This window comes from Crotalus tigris, unplaced genomic scaffold (genome assembly GCF_016545835.1).
Source record: "Crotalus tigris isolate CLP2741 ecotype Arizona unplaced genomic scaffold, ASM1654583v1 scf7180000018825.4774228, whole genome shotgun sequence".
NCBI lineage: Eukaryota > Metazoa > Chordata > Lepidosauria > Squamata > Viperidae > Crotalus > Crotalus tigris.
The window spans coordinates 4,378,028-4,394,384 of record NW_024097215.1 but is presented as its reverse complement, the minus strand read 5'-3'; the positions used below and the strand labels follow the sequence as shown (position 1 = coordinate 4,394,384).

At 39.9% G+C, this 16,357-nt stretch overlaps 2 protein-coding genes across 4 annotated transcripts; both read left to right on the top strand.

Annotated features, from left to right (window-relative positions):
* Positions 1–712: 712 nt before the first annotated feature.
* On the top strand, positions 713–3,569 carry LOC120313953 (papilin-like; the record flags this gene model as incomplete). The annotated part of the gene is made up of 4 exons (XM_039356496.1): positions 713–923; positions 1,613–1,663; positions 2,048–2,224; positions 3,459–3,569. Coding segments are annotated over 4 exons (456 nt in total), but the record flags the coding sequence as incomplete, so codon positions are not given.
* A 2,973-nt stretch (positions 3,570–6,542) lies between these two features.
* LOC120313972 (boophilin-H2-like) lies at positions 6,543–15,913 on the top strand. Of its 3 annotated transcripts, none has more exons than XM_039356532.1 (7): positions 6,543–6,682; positions 8,219–8,311; positions 10,647–10,697; positions 11,165–11,341; positions 12,622–12,648; positions 13,200–13,387; positions 14,427–15,913. In XM_039356532.1, the coding sequence occupies exons 1-6, from the start codon at positions 6,613–6,615 to the stop codon at positions 13,379–13,381; spliced, it is 600 nt and encodes a 199-aa protein (XP_039212466.1). In that variant the 5' UTR covers positions 6,543–6,612; the 3' UTR covers positions 13,382–13,387; positions 14,427–15,913. The 3 variants fall into 3 exon arrangements, with proteins under 3 accessions (XP_039212466.1, XP_039212465.1, XP_039212467.1); XM_039356531.1 differs by having other exon boundaries at positions 8,219–8,398; XM_039356533.1 differs by lacking the exon at positions 13,200–13,387 and having other exon boundaries at positions 8,219–8,398.
* Positions 15,914–16,357: the final 444 nt, after the last annotated feature.

The following is a 16,357-nucleotide window of genomic DNA, read 5'->3' as shown; positions in this document are numbered from 1 at the left end:
TTTTCCTCTCCCTTAAGCTCTGACATAAAGTGGGTTCACTTAGAAATAAATACTTGAAGGGGGGAAATTGCCATGCAGGTTTGGGGGCCCATCTGCATTCTGGTGATCCTACAATTTGTCACAACTGGCTGCCTAAAGAAAGGTAAGATTTTCAGGTAACGCTCTCCCTCTTAGCCACCTTGTCATCCCCGGTGCAACCTCTTCTGTATCTTGGATGTTAGGCAACAGCTGCAAAAGGGAAGAGTTGCAGAGGAATAAGAATTAAAGCTAACGTTGTGCAGTGATTTTGTTTTATGTTTCATTTATTGCTCATTTCGGGACATTGAGAATGTTCTTCGGAAGTCAAGAGAAGGCGGGTGAGAAGCTCTCTTCCATGTTTAAGCAGGTCAGTGATGAACTAAATATCTCTTTTATCACTTATTCAGTGCTATTTTAGTATTATAGTTGTGTAGTTATGTAGCTTAGTGCATTTTGTAAAACCGGTAAGTTGGTAAGTTTACAGTTCCATGAAAAAGCTAAATAAATAAATTCAAGAACTGAATGAAACCTGCCTTTTGCTAACCGCTAACACATGGAGTGTAGGTCAGCTATTTTGCTGCCATTTCACAAACAAGACATCAAATAATTTTGTTTCTCTTTTCAAAATTAAGTTTAAAGGGCATAAAGTACATCTTCAGTTCATGGTCTGCTAAGATTAAAGTCTCTGCAATAACTTGGTTCTTCTATTTTCAAATACCTTCCAGGACAGCTACCGAGGAAATGCAAATTACCACCAAAGAGAGGAAGCTGCGGAAAAACATTGGAAAGGGTTTACTACGATCCCAACAAAAGAACATGCCTGAACTTCATTTATGGAGGTTGTGGTGGCAATAAAAATAACTTTGCCACTCTAAAGCAGTGTCTTCACAAGTGTAAAAAATTTGGTAAGGAGCTTTCCTACTGCCAAGACTGGCAAACGTTTGAACAACAGCAACAACACCAATAATAATAATAATAACAATAACAATAATAATAATATCTGGGATTTGGAAGTCCACAAGTCGTAAAAGAACCAAGGTCCCCACTCCTGCCCTGTACGATACAGGAACCTTTTTATTCAACATTATTCTAACGAGGAATTTTTCCTGAATGAAAGTTTAGGCCGCTTATTTGGGCTGATTAATGTTTCCCTGTTTGATCCTTATTGAAAATGATATAAAATACAGGTAGTCCTTGAGTTATGACCAAAACGGAGCCCAAAATTTATGTTGCTAAGGGAAACATTTGTTAAGTGAGTCTACCTCATTTTACGACCCTTCTTAACGCGGTTCTTAAGTGAATCTGGATTCCCGATTGACTTTGCTTGTCAGAAGGTCGCAAAAGGGGATCACATGACCCCTGACCCCCCCCCCGGACACTGAGTCAGTTGCTAAGCATCTGAATTTTGATCACGTGACCATGGGGATGCTGCCACAGTCGTAAGTGTGAGAAACGGGCATAAGTCACTTTTTTCGGTGCCCTTGTAACTTTGAACGGTCACCAAATGAACTGTTGTAAGTCAAGGACTACCAATAGATTGTTCCCAAGCCGGATATTTGCATCTAACATTCACTCAGTTGTCTCCTATTCTTAGATCTTGCGTTACCCATGGCAAACATAACTGGAAATATTGATTGGAAGAAATGTACGTATGCTGTTGTCTCCACAATATATTACAGGGATTCACAATAAACGCATGTGTATGTGCCTGTACCCAAGAGAATCACATCACAAGATACCGGCTGATGGCAACAAGAACAGAAGGGATGAGTAAACTTTTGTTTTTCAAGTTGGTTGGAATGCACTAAAAGTGGGTAGGACTGAAATAATAGGTGGATGGACGTCTCCTGCTGCCTATTTCTATCAGCTTCTTTATCTGGCCCCCAATTTACAGTTTCTGTTTAGATGATGTTTTAACGCTGGAGGGCATAAAAACATATAGCATAAACGTAACAAGAAAAGAATCCAGATGACATATTGGAGAATCATGGGGAGGAGTTGACCTTCCCCCTATTTTCTTATCTTTCAGTTACATCAAAGAAATGCAAATTACCGCCCCAAAAAGGATGGTGCAGAAATAAAGTTATTCGATTTTATTACGATTCTATACTCCATCGGTGCAGAGAGTTTTTTTACAGAGGCTGCGGAGGCAATGGAAACAGATTTACAACTTATTATGAATGTGTTAAGGAATGTGATGTGTTTGGTATGTTCCAAATTTTTACAGATTTACCCACCAGCCTCACACCATCGCTTCTGTCCTAGTGTAATTAGCGTCTTAGTGTAGTTCATGCATTGAAGTAAGCTTCCAAATAGGTTTGACAACGATTTGAAGCCCTGATGAAAAAAAAGCAAAGCCTCCCCCTGCTCAAAATTGAATGGCCCCAGGGAAAAATGGTCTTTCAGTCATGGGGTGGGGGGGGAAGGATTAGCCCATAGCAGCCTAAAGTACAAAAAGAGCTTGCAGTTCCAAATGCCCGATCACTTTATCAAACACATTGTCCCTGAAGTTCCCTCCCTCGTGTTGATGGCAAAATGGGTACCACGAGAAGAGAGGAAACGCCTTTAAACCAGAAAGCCAGCTAAGGATGACTTTTCCTCCGTCATGGGATGGGCACGGGACAAAGGCAACACCAACCATTGACAAGTTAGGTTTGTGCTGTGGTTAGGGGGTATGAACGACTTTCCGTGTTCTAAAGTTGGCTGGAATGAAGAACATTATATGGAGTTCAAAATACTTTGGTGGGATTGGGGACTGAAAAAAAAAACATGCTTAGAAAAAGTTAAAGGTAGGATCTACAATACTTGGCAGAACATCAATTATGGCAGTGGATTGTCCATGCTGTCCAAGTACAGAGGGGAAGAGAGGTGTAGAAGGGTAAGGCCATCCTACGGTAGCTTCCCCAAACTATCTTGCTGCTTTCAATAGCGGTCTAGAGACGATGCTTCCAGGCTAGTACTGAAGATACCGGTAGATTGAATCATGTTGTAAGGAGTACTTGTCTGTTATTAGAGGTACCCAGATATTTGAGAGAGGCCCTACTTACAAAGATTAAAAAAGGTAAAAAAAAACAATCAAGTGGCCATGGTATTGAAGCCAAAGCAGTCTCTTTTATGTGCTTTAAAATCTACCACTCCCTAATAAAAGAAAGGAGCATATATGTCTGTATATCTGATAGCATCGTCACATATTTTCCCAAAGCCTTCAGAAGTTAGAGCTTCTAGCTTCTGAAATATTGTCTGGCTGCGTATGATATCTAAACCTGTCCTGTGGTTGTATTACTGCATCCAATCTGGTCCATGATGTAGATAAGTATAGTAATAATGGATGTATTACTTTTGCTTGATGTATAACATCTCTTCTCTTCTCTTCTCTTCTCTTTTCTTCTCTTCTCTTCTCTTCTCTTCTCTTCTTCACAACATTGCCTGTACCATTTTAGGATACCTTCCAGTATAAGAAAGAATTCCTGAACTCTTCAAAGTACAGACTGTTTGATCTATGTTGTGTGAGAACGCATACATTTTGAATAAAGTATCTTCATTCCATGCTATCTATCTGTCTGGGTTGCTTCATTTCCAAATCATTTTGGTAAATTTAAGATGGATTATCAAAACATTGCTCAGTTTGTTGCTGAAGGGCTGTACGCTTGACAACACCAAGGTTAAACTGATTGCTTTTATTGTCTCACTGTGTCCATAACTGAAAGACAGTTGTGCTTTATTTAAGCACAGAAGGTACTTTTTGCTAAAATGGAGCGTCTGCAGATCCACCCTGTAATTTCTGAAATCTCTTAAGAGAAATGATTAGTTGCAGAAGTTTATAGAAGAATACGATGTCCCAATGTTCAAAAAGGGAAGGAGGGCGTAATCTACAGATCACTTAGTTTACTGTTTATATTTGCAAGAAACTATAAAAGTTTGTCAAGCAGCATGTTTGTGCATAGTTAGAAGTAATTGCTACCATTATCAAGAAAGCATAGGCTTCTATCAAGAACATTTTCTCATAGGCTAAGTTTATTGTTTTTTTTAATGACAGAGTGACTAGTTTAATATAGCATTGGGGAATTCTGTCAATATAGTATATCTTGATTCTGATACATTATTTGACTACACTTTCATAATAACCTCATGGACAAAATAGATACAGGTGGTCCTGTAGGTGCCACTTTGATGGGATTATAACAGCATTCTATGCATTTTGGCATACAGTCATGTCGGACAGCTGACCACAGAAGTATCTTCAGACAATGCTGGCTCCCTCGGCTAGGAAATGGAGATGAACACCCCCTAGAATAAGACAAGATTGGACAGTCCCTGACTATTTGAAGTTACCATGCTGAAAATAATGACTTGTGACCTGCCCTTGCTCTTATGACTGCTGCAGCATTCCCATAGTCAAGTGATCAACATTTGACATGTGGCACCTGGCACCACTGGGTTTGAAAAATAGAAAAGTAAGCTAAACACGAAGAAAATTTTTGTACAGGAAGAGCAGTTAAGAGGTGGAATAGTCTTAGAAATGACATAGGCTCCACCTGACCACCAACTTTCAAGATGGAGTTAGAAGACCACTAAGTGTGGATTGCCCATGATTTATAACAACGGTCCCCAAACTTCCCGGCTTAGTGGACTGGTAGGGGGCGGTGGCGGAGAAGGGATGGTTCCATCTGAGCAGCAGGACGTGCAATTCCATTTGTGCAAGTGGTGAGCACATGCGCCTGCTCTTTGCATAAATGGAGCTTTATGCGTGAGTGCAAGAGACTCACACAATCGATCACAGAAGTGCCCACCATTCCTGCAAGCGCCCGCCACTCACGCAAATGGAGCTTTGCATGCTCCATTTGCGTGAGTGGTGGGTGGTTGCAGGAATTGCATGTTCACCCACTGCTTGTGCTGCCCGGTTCCAAATGGGCCACAGCCTGTCTGTGGGCTGAGGCCCAGGGGTTGGGGAGCCCTGATTTGTAAGATTGCTTCCAACAGATTCCAGGAAATACTGATTGCAACCATCTCTTAACCATTCATTGCTATTACTATGGTTATTATTGTTACTAAAGGCATCTTTTAATGGGCAGCTGAGACAAAGCGTTAAGGGTAGCGTTAGTGGCAATTATTTTACTGTAGGTGAGTTCCAAATCAATTGGTTCAGCTGCCAAAGATGGACAACAAGGTGAATTTCATACAGAAGCATAAATGATCTTGGAGAATGGTGAATCTTGACTTTCAAGAAGACAAAGATATGCAAAAGATGCTAAAACAATGGGATTCTATAAAGAACAGACAGAATTTGATAAGATACTGTTAAAAACAAATAAAAAGTTGATCAAGAAACTCTATAGATTTCTGCTAATCTTAAAGATGAGGAAGAACAAGTAAAAGAAACAATGATCACACAGGCAATGAACTTTGGATATAATATAGAATTAGAAGACTGGCAAAAGTTATGGGAAAGAAATGTTAAATTAACTAAAGCAGTGGCATATAAAACGTTCTACACATGGCATATGACACCAGTGAGATTAGCAAAAATGTTTCAAAATACTTCAAACAACTGTTGGAAATGCAAACAAAGACCAGGTACTTATTATCATATCTGGTGGACATGCTCTAAAGCAAAAAGATTTTGGGTTAAAATACATTTATGGTTGGAGAAAATGACTAAAAAACAGATAGACTTTAAGCCAGAATTATTTTTGTTAGGAATAATAGGAGCAAATTATGAGAAAGATCGCATATATTTAATTCTACATATACTAACTGCAGCAAGAATTCTATTGGCCCAACATTGGAAAAATGAAAATTTACCAGTGAAGAAGTACTAATTAAGAAAAATTTAGAGTATGCAGAAATGGACAGATTGACTTTAAAGATAAAAGAGAAAGATGACTCAGTGTATTTTAGAACATGGGATAATTTCTATCAATGGCTAGAAAAATGAGTTAGAGAGAAAGGAAGGTGATATGTAACTTTGAATATATACTAGCAAGAAGAAGACTATCGAATGATTAATTAACATATTATTTATGATAATTAACTATTATCTATCGTTGTTTGTTAAACACATGAACCCAGACATTATGCTGTTTGCTAAATATTGAGAATGTTATTTGGAAAAAACCCAACCCCAACCCTAATCCTAACCTTAACCCAAATCCCAACCCCAATTCCAACACCATCTTATTCCTAACCCTATAAAAACTAATAAAATTTATACAAAAAAAGAAGACAAAGATATGCAGAATTGTTTCTGCACATACAACATAGAGGAAGTTGAGGAACACTGTGACCCAGAGAGTGTGGGTATGACTTTTATTGAGGAATAGCATCATCTTTTGAAAGAACAGGATGTTTTTGGTTCATTGGTGGGGGCTGGAAACCTGGTAGTAAGAAGGCCACCTGGTTGACTTAACAGTTCCATGGTGTACTGAATTAAAAGGCAATCACCCTTAACTGAAAAGCAGTTTAAATACAAGATGCCATAAACTAAAATAGAACAGGTTCAAAGTGTCTCTGACTATTGAAAATGAATTGGTTCCTTTCTTAGATGCAATATATAAGGACATACTTGTAATCAAGCAGTCTTCTGGGGCACTTGCCATGCAGAACTGGGGCACCATAGGTCTTATCATTCTCCTGGAACTTAACATACCTGGCTGCATGCAGAAAGGTACGGTTTATAGGCAAAGTGCTTCCTTTCAGCCATTTCCTGAAATGATCCATGCTATAACTTTTATAATTATATCAATTTTATAAATTTTGCAAAGGACTTCAGGTTCCGCTAATCTTGCACAATTCTTCGATAGTTTCTTCCTTCATTTCTTGCTTTGGGGAACTCCAGAACTGTATTATTTTTTTTTCCACACTGAGTTCTCACAATTCCCTTATTCTGGATTTGTTGAATAAGTCATAATGGCTGGATTGCCATTTCATGTGAAATAATAGAAAGTTTTATAAATATCTAAGGCAGTGGTTCTCCACCTGTGGGTCGGGACCCCATTTGGGGTCGAACGACCATTTCATGGGGGTCGCCAAACAAGGCAGTCCACCATTTTTTCCCCCTTTTCCTTAGCTGTGCTACTCCCTTTTATTCTATTGGCTTTTGAAAGCCAATAGAAGAGACTCTCTTGAATAGAGTCTAATTCTATTGGCTTTCAAAAGCCAATAGGAATTGTCCAGGCTGTCTCTGCCCTGCTGAGTCCGCCAAAAGTCCCATTCTGCAAACGGTGCTGTACCAGTTGAGTAGTCTTCGACTTACAACCAGTTGAGTAGTCCTTGACTTATGACCGGTTGGGGATCGCGGCATTAAAAAGGTTGAGAATCACTGATCTAAGTGGATTAGGAAGAGTCTAACCAGTGGTTTTCAACTTTTCTTCACCACGGACGCCTTTTAAATACCTTTTGTGGCCACGGACCACCAAGAATTAACTCAAGATTTAAATGATAATATTTCTTCATAAGCCTTTGCGGACCCCCTGGGATGACATTGCCGACCCCCAGGGTCTAAGTACCACAAGATGAGAACCACTGGTCTAAACCATAACTATGGTTAATGTGCTGAGGGAAGGTGTTGCAGAACACTTTGAGAGAGTTGTACTCAGCCACAAACTTGTTTATTACATCGTGGCCTAATATTTTGAATATTAGGGTGGTTAGTTGATGGGATTGTGTGTTGTGTGAATGCAGATAACATAGTTCATGAATATGGTCTAGTGAACTACAATAAAGTGTTTCACAGAAATCTGCTTAGCAACAAGCAAAACCTACTGCAGGGGTAGGCAACCTTGGTTCTTTTATGACTCGTGGACTTCAACTGAGCATGGCTGGCTCAGGAATTCTGGGAGTTGAAGTCCACGAGTTATAAAAGAGCCAAGGTTGCCTACCCCTGACCTAGTGGTTAGTTTTTGTGGTTTCATATGTTATGTGAATCCAGGCATTTTGTGAGTTTATAGTTCAGGGACCATCCCATCCCCCCATGGGTTTATTCAGGAATCAATGAAGCATATTGTGCTAGAACTCAGCCAGTTATTCATGAATTCAGAGAAGATCTACTGTTTTGTAGGAAATCCAGAAACATCCTTTTAAATAATTGTGTTTTTATCTCTTTCAAAAGTAAGCTTAAAGCACTTCAGATATAACTCAAAATTTCTATCTTCATTTTTCATAAGTCAACTTTTTTTCCTTTTCCCCCTTTATTTCTTCCCAGTATTTATACCTCGAAAATGCAAACTACCACCGAAAAAGGGAAAATGTAATGCAGACTTTGAGAATTTTTATTACGATTACAAGAACAATATGTGTAAGACTTTCATCTATGGAGGTTGTGGTGGCAATAAAAATAACTTTGTAAGTCTGCTGGAATGTTATTACGTGTGTAAAAGATTTGGTAAGGCCCCTGACCTCTTCCTTCTTAAACTTTTTAAGATTGATTTTAAAAACACCTGTTGAATTTATTTATGCTCCTTCATTTTAATTCATCTTGGCTGTGCTTTTGGTCATCACTAGCGTAAAAGGTTAAATGTTGTGACTTAGTATTGTTAAATTTAATTGACCCATAAACAAGGCTTTCAAGTTAGTATTATTCACATACTGGTGATACAGTAGGTCCAAGCACAGTAATTTAATAAGTTACTGCATAACTTTAATGTTATCACTATTGTTCTGTTTAACATATGAAATTTCGATGTCTCTTGCTTTTCTTATCTCATCCTTGACCTCTCTGCTGTCTAAATCAGGGCTTTTCAACCTTTTCATCCATGGTACCACTTTTAGGATATGGCAATATCCGAGTACCACCAGTCGCCTAGCAAGGTGTCAAAAACTTGATGACCAAAAAAAAAAAAAAGAAAGAAAAAAGTGATAAAGTACAGGTAGTCCTCGACTTACAACAGTTCACTTAATGACTGTTTGAACTTACAATAGCACTGAAAAAAGTGCCCCCCAAGCCACAGCCGAGCAAGACACCTGCCTGCCCGCCTGGCCGCGCTCTTCCTCCTGTCCGAGGTTTTCATTGTTGTGAGCATTTCTGTTGAGGATTGGCAACGGAGGTGGGGCGGGCGGTGTTTTCGTTTTTATTCCATCCATCTGCTGGGTGATTGTAGCAGATTTTGGTCACTTCACATGACACTGGGACCATCATAAATATGAATCAGTTGCCAAGCATCTGAATGTAAATCACAAGACCCTGGAGATGCTGCAACATTCCAGCTGATTGGCACTTCTGGGCTCAGCAGAAGCACCAGGATCAGTGCCGAGCTCCAGCTGGAGTCTGGCACTGATCCTGGCACTTCCACTGAGCCCTGACAGCCCTGCAGCTCCAGCCATCTCTTGCTCAGGCTTGTGCAGTGCTGCCACCGGTTCAGCTCATTCCCCTCCCCGCTACCACTTTTCTAGGATGGTCGCCTACCACCTGCCAGGTGCCAATGTACCACAGGTGATACTCGTACCACTGGTTGAAAAGCCCTGATCTAAATGATCAAATAAATAAATGACATCATTTTAAGCTTATTCTTGTCAGGCACAAGCAACCAGAGCACTCATGGATGTCTAAAGTCAGTAACTTTATTGTCTGCTTGCCTTCCCCTGGGAATGACCAGATAAAGTTTCATGGGGGAGATCAAGCTTATGCTTCTTGTGGCTGCACAGCAACTCCAAGCTAGGCCCTCTCTTGACCTCTCCTTCCACCCTAACTGGCAGTTTTCCAACAATTATACCTGGGGTGTAGTTTATGGGAAGACCTCTGCAGTGCAGCATACAGGAAAACACAAACTTTACTGGCTACCTAGATTTTGGCAGCCCAGATTACACTATTTAAATTAAAATATTTGAACTTTCACAAAATGATAATGGCAATGATTTTCCAGCTTTTGGAAAGGGCATACATTTTTAGCTTTCCTTTCCTTTGTGGAGCAATGCATTGTAGAGGAAAACCCTGTAGCACTTTGCGATGAAACATTACTGTAATCTTTTGCATCTTGAATGTCCTTCATCTGTGTGGACTTCAACTCCCAGAATTCCAGTCAAGATGTCTGTTGTTAAGACCTCTGAGAGCAGGAATCTACACAGGTGCAAGGTATCCAGGCTGGGGAAGACCAATACAGGGGATTAGTATTTCTCAACTTGGCTACTTTAAGATATTTGGACTTGACTGGCTGAGGAATTCTGGAAATTGAAGTCCACACATTTTAAGGTTGCCAAGGTTGAGAAATGCTGCAAGGTATTTTGGGACGTGTATTTTACAAGCATAAATCACCATCTTGACAAAGTTTTTTTCTTTAGTTCTAAGCCTGCAATTTTAATAGTGGAACCTACCTTCAGAGCTATGAATGTTTGGTTCAGCTTCTGTCTGTAGCACACAGGCCTTTGTGTGCGTAGATGATGGCTATATCAAATTACGTCACTTGATGCTCAATAACCCTCAGAATCTGGCAATCTATTTATTCAATACTTTGGGGATTCTGAGCAATTCTTCTGGAACAAAGAGTAGGTAACCTATTCCGCCAACTGCCTGAATTTTCTTTTCCAGTTCTTTTCCCCTGTTGAAAAGTATATAAACTGAATATTAGATCTGGACATTTGCATTAAGTGCTCACACTGTTATCTGCTAACATTGCTGTCTCTATTTGTATTTGTAGGCTTCTTTTCTACCTGGGAAAATATTGTGGGAGATTTGCAATGGAAGAAAAGTAAGAGTTACATTGTTGTCTGCACAATGAACTCCAGGGGATTCATAGTTAAGTGTTGGTGTGAGTGCCTTTAAGTAAACGAGAAAATCTCATTACTAGAGTCACATTTCCACAAGGACATAAATGATACATATGGAAAGGATGGGGAACTTAGTCTTAGTGTATTGGAGTGCTGCAGTGTTTGAACTTTAAAAAAATGAAAAATAAAGAGGCAAAGACAGCTTGTCGGACTTGAAGTAATTCTCTTCCTCCATTTCTGCGGGGCAAGTATAATTGTTCAATATCACTAAAGAGATGGCATGCATGGTCATCCATTTTCTTATGATGCTATGGCACTTTATCCACCCATCAAGTCCTTCCCAGGGAGCTGGGATAGGCAGATATTGTTGCTTGATATTATTATTTCTGTATTTCAAAAAAGAGATGTAACAGATCTTTAGTTTCCAATATTGCTGTTTTTCTTTCAGAAATACCTCGGGAATGCAAATTGAGGGCCAGGAAAGGAAGGTGCAAGGGTAAAATTACTCGTTATTATTATGATGCCTTCAACAAGAGATGCCGATTGTTTACTTATGGTGGCTGTGGAGGAAATGCAAACAACTTTCGGACCTTCAACGACTGCAACATGGCCTGTGACATGTTTGGTATGTCGACACAATTTTATATCCCCTCCAGAATTAATTAATTAATTGGTTGTCACGATATAATAAAGGTGCTGAGACATCTAGAAAGAGTACAGAGAAAAGCAACTAAGATGATTAGAGGACTGGAGACTAAAGCATATGAAGGATGGTTGCTGGAATTGGGTATGTCTAGTCGAATGATAGCAGTGTTCCAATATTTGAGGGGCTGCCAGAAAGAAGGGGGGGGGGTTCAACCTATTCTCCAGAGCAGAGGTCTCCAATCTTGGCAACTTTAAGACTTGTGGACTTCAACTCCCAGAATTCCTCAGCCAGCCAAGCTGGCTGAAGAATTCTGGGAGTTGAAGTCCACAAGTCTTAAAGTTGCCAAGGTTGGAGCCCCTGCTCCAGAGCATCGGAAGGCAGGAAAAGAAACAATGGGTGGAAACTAATCAAGGAGATTAGTCCTTTAATGACAAAGCAGCAAGAAAAGCAACCACTAAGAAATTTATTATCATTTCCTTGAACTATTTTGCTTATGTTTGGCCACACGGAAGTCATGGGAATACAGAAAAGAAGGAAAAAAGCTTGGTCTTCCCAGAAATTTGACTTCTAACCATTACTTGCCACTGAAGAAATCCAGGTTGTTTCTAGGCAGTGATGTAGTTCCAATAGCGAGATGAGTCTTCCCATTGAGCACATGACCCAGCAAGTGTTCACGGGTGCTTGTCATTGTGATCATTCTTGAATTAGCCTTATGTCAGTCATGCTATTCTACTGAAGAGGCCATTCTGTTTCAAGCTGTTGCAGAATCAGCAATAGTAGCAACAAACAACTATCTTGTATTTAAAGGGTCTTCTATTCTTCGACAGGAAAGGACAATTTGTCTTGTTTCCTTTCTTAGCCCTGGGGATCTTCTTGTGATGATAGAATGATCTACCTGCATAAAGGGCCTAAGGAGAGAGTGGTCAGAATTTAAGGCAAAACTTGATTTGATGCATGTCATTGTGGCAAGGGATATATATTTTTAACATGCAGTTGAGGGCTAAAGCTAAACAAAAGTAGCTGTAGTAATAATCGTTCAGGTTTGGGACAGGCAAATGCTGACTATCAGTTCTGCTCAACCTCTTTAGATTTGTAAAGTGCAAACATCTTCATGCTTAATATCATCCCAATGTCTTCAAACAATAGAAGAGTTGTGGTCAATCTGAACTTTTTTAAAAAATGGAAAGAATTGGAAGATAGCAAGGATAGTCACCTGGAAGTGTCCTTAAATAACATAATTTTTCTTGTCCTTACTGTAGGAAATAAGATGAAACATTTCTATCCAGGTAAGACCTCCCTTGTGGACCTCATTTGGCCTTTAAGATATATGATGCTCTTGGACCTTCTATCTCTTGCTTGTAATTTTTCTATGTATTTGGTTCACTTCTTCATACATTTTACATTGGCTCCAGGAAGTTTGGATTTATCCAAAATTGTTTGAACCCATGCTTCCATTAAATCCCAAGGGAAGATCTCAGGGAGGCACAACTGCTTTTTTGGAGTTTTTTTTTCAGATGGGGAAATGTGGAAGGTAGGACAACTTCAGAATACTGGAAAGATGTTCAAAGATGTTCAAACTTCAACACCACCCTCCACTTTGCAGCAATAATGTCTGCTCAGAAACACCAAACTAAGAAACTTGAGAATGAGATAGCAAATTTGGAAATGTAGGGAATATATTTATGCATAGTTATTTTTTTATTGCTAGGTCAATAAAATGTTAAGAGTCAAGCCTATGGTTTCCCTTGTTGAAGATGGAAGAAAACATTCAAATTTTTACATAAAAGCACACTTTCATAAGCATCCCTCTCTTGTGCTTAACTTCCTGGATCTCTAGAGTTCATGCTACAGACGTGCGATCAACCATTAGATGTGGGTCCATGCAAAGAAAGCTTTCCTCGCTTTTACTACGATTGCACTACCAAGATTTGTAAACCATTCAAGTTTGGTGGCTGCAATGGCAACAGAAATAACTTTTTAAGTCATGAGGATTGTGTTCAGGAGTGTAAATCGGTATAGACCCAGGTAAGCGCAAATTGCTTTTGAAGAATTCCCTGCAGAGTTTCAGCTAGCCTCGGAACCATACCGCTTGGATGAGTTAATTGTATTGTGATGCTTCTAACGAGAATCCTTTTTCAAGGCCAGTTACCTAACAGATTCCTACTGTTTTCTGAGTGTGCAGAAAAAAAAGAAACAGACACAGGATCCTTTGACCACCATCCTTGTATTATTACAGATAGTCCTCGAGTTATGTCCACAATGGCTATTGCTAACTGAAACATTGGTGAGGAGTTTTGCCTCATTTTACAATCTCTCTTGCCACCGTTGTAAAGTGCAGTTGGTAAGTTAGTATCAGGGTGGTTAAGTGAACCTGGCTTCCACACTGACTTTGTTTGTCAGAAGGTCACAAAAGATTACCACATCACAGCAGGACATTGCAATCGTCGTAAATGTGAGCCAGTTGCCAAGCATCTGAATTTTGATCACGTGACCCTGGGGATGCTGCAATGGCTGTAAGTGTGAAAAACAATCATAACTCACTTTTTTTCAGTGCTGTTGTAAATTTGAACGGGTACTAAATGAACTGCTGTTAAGTCGAGGACTATCTGTCTCTAGTAGAATCCCATTGTCCAACCAAAAGCACTTAACCTGCTCTTCACACAATTTTAAGAATTTGGATAAGACCTTTCTGACAAAACAATACATGTTTTGTGGCACTTTTACTCCATGAGCAAATTATACTCTATTCCTGTGACCACCACAACTTCTAAATTGTGTTCCATCACCGTATGACTTCTCTCTTCCATGGGTTCTGGAGAATCTTTCTCTTTGCACACAGTCTCAATTTTCTCTCTTCCTAGCATGCTCTAGAAAAATTAAGAATCAGAACTTATACTTTCTATCACAATTTCCTACTAAAGGCGACTAAGCTTCTAAGCCTTTAATTTCTACTGGATTTTTTCAGAAGCCAGTTTGCCTGTTAGAATATATAAGTTACTAAGTCATATTATGTGTATAATCACAAGAATAAATTCTGAATTGACCTATTTTGTTCTTTGCAAAGGAACTCCAAAGTCCCAAGAGACGGCACCAACTCTTTACAGATCCGTCTTCAAATATAGAGGATTGGTTAATCATGTAATAACAGACTGAGGAAGTCATTTTTGGAAGGCCCCCTTGCATTTACTGAATATTAACATTCATTTGTTTTCCATGCATCATCCAGCATGCAACGGGCAAGCCGAAAGGTTAACAGACTATTGCAGAATGTGTAAGATGCGGTATTTCTTATAAGCAAGGCAACTGGATGGATCTCATACCTCTTGCTGAATTTGCTTACAAAAATTCAGCAGCCTCCTCTGTCAATATGGCCCTGTTCCAGGCAACATATGTATTCCACCCACACATCTTATCAAAAGCCAGACAAGAAAGGACAGTCCCTCTCAACACCGATTCTGTGCATGAGTGACAATCAGATCCCAAAGCCTCTTCATAGAATGGTTCAAACTAGCAAAGGCTACCTATGAGAGAGCAGCACACGTACATAGTCAAGAACACGTAGAATTGCAGAAGGGGATTTGGTGTGGCTTTCTACAAATTTACAACATCGATGAGAACTTCCAAGAAACTGTTCTTAAAATTTATTGTCGTTTTCTAGTAATTAAGTGAAACAACCCAGTAGCTTTTTGTTAGCTTCAGTGAAAGTTCACTGTGTATTGCATCGGCATTTCCTTTTGAAAGTGGCTGCTCCTTGCACTCTATGTTCACAGACCACTCCCCTTCCCCATTCTAACAAACAAAGAGGAAGATATGAGTTGGAAGTTGTGTTACACTATAGGCAAATAGCAAATGGGTCAAATACCTGATACACTGGAAAGACTATCCAGAATCAGTCAGATCACACAAGGCAGCAATGGAGGTCCATGTTCCATAATTGCTACAATGCTGTCACAAACAATATCCCTGCAAACCTGTCTCTGGCCACTTCTGGCCTTGCAGGAATCAGTGCTAAGCAAGACAAGCAGGAAAAGTTCATTTATGGGGTGGAGGAAGCTTCAGGAAGAGCAAGAGACCAAGTAACGGGAAATACATCTGCTCCTTCCACACTAGGCATACAAGATGTGAGTGTGAACCACAGATTCCTGAGGGAGGGGGAAGCTGTCACATAAATGGGGTGAGATAATTTAAGGACACTGCTAGTGACCTTGAGAATTTGGGGGGGGGGCATGGAACAACACACATACATTTTAGAAGAGTTTGCAGCCCAGAGTCAATTAGTTGAGATGGACTGCTATAGAAATTAAACAAAAAAATAAAAATGATAAAATTTCCTTTTCATAGCCCTCAACTTGTTTCCCCTGGGAATTTGCGAAAAGGGGAATGATGGTGATGTAATAGTATATTGGAATGATCTTAGAAAATGAGAGAAAGAATTGCTTCCTAACTAAGGATCAGATAAATGCCAGGGGGATCCCGTAACAGAATAATAGGCAGAAAAAAGAAACTCAGAAGAGATTCACTCTAACTTATCAGGTGGTTAAAATGAGACGGTGGGAGAATTGTACTTTCAGACTCACAAGTTCCTCTTAAGGTAGCCTTACAATAAAGTACAATAAATTCACTATTTCTCCGTTCTGGTTTATTTCTGTGGCTTAGGCCAGAGTCAAAGTCACATGGTTTCAGATCAGAAAAAGGGACACAGAGTCTGGGTAAACAATTGGTTGTTGCCAATGGAGAGGCTTCAGCTCACTGCTCTTCTTAAATAGAAGCAGCCCCAGGGTTGCTTATTGGGAAGAATGAGGTTCCTTTCTCGCAAGGAGCCTTGCAGAACGTTCTTGCTCTGCTCTGCTCTGCCAGCGGTGAGCCCTTCTCCAATTCCTCCTCTTCAAAAGTAGCAGCAGCAGCAGCAGCAGCACCGGTGGGTCTCCGTCTTGCTGGACAGCACAACGTCTTCAACCTGCAGCATCTCAGGCAACAGATCATCCAGGTACGCTA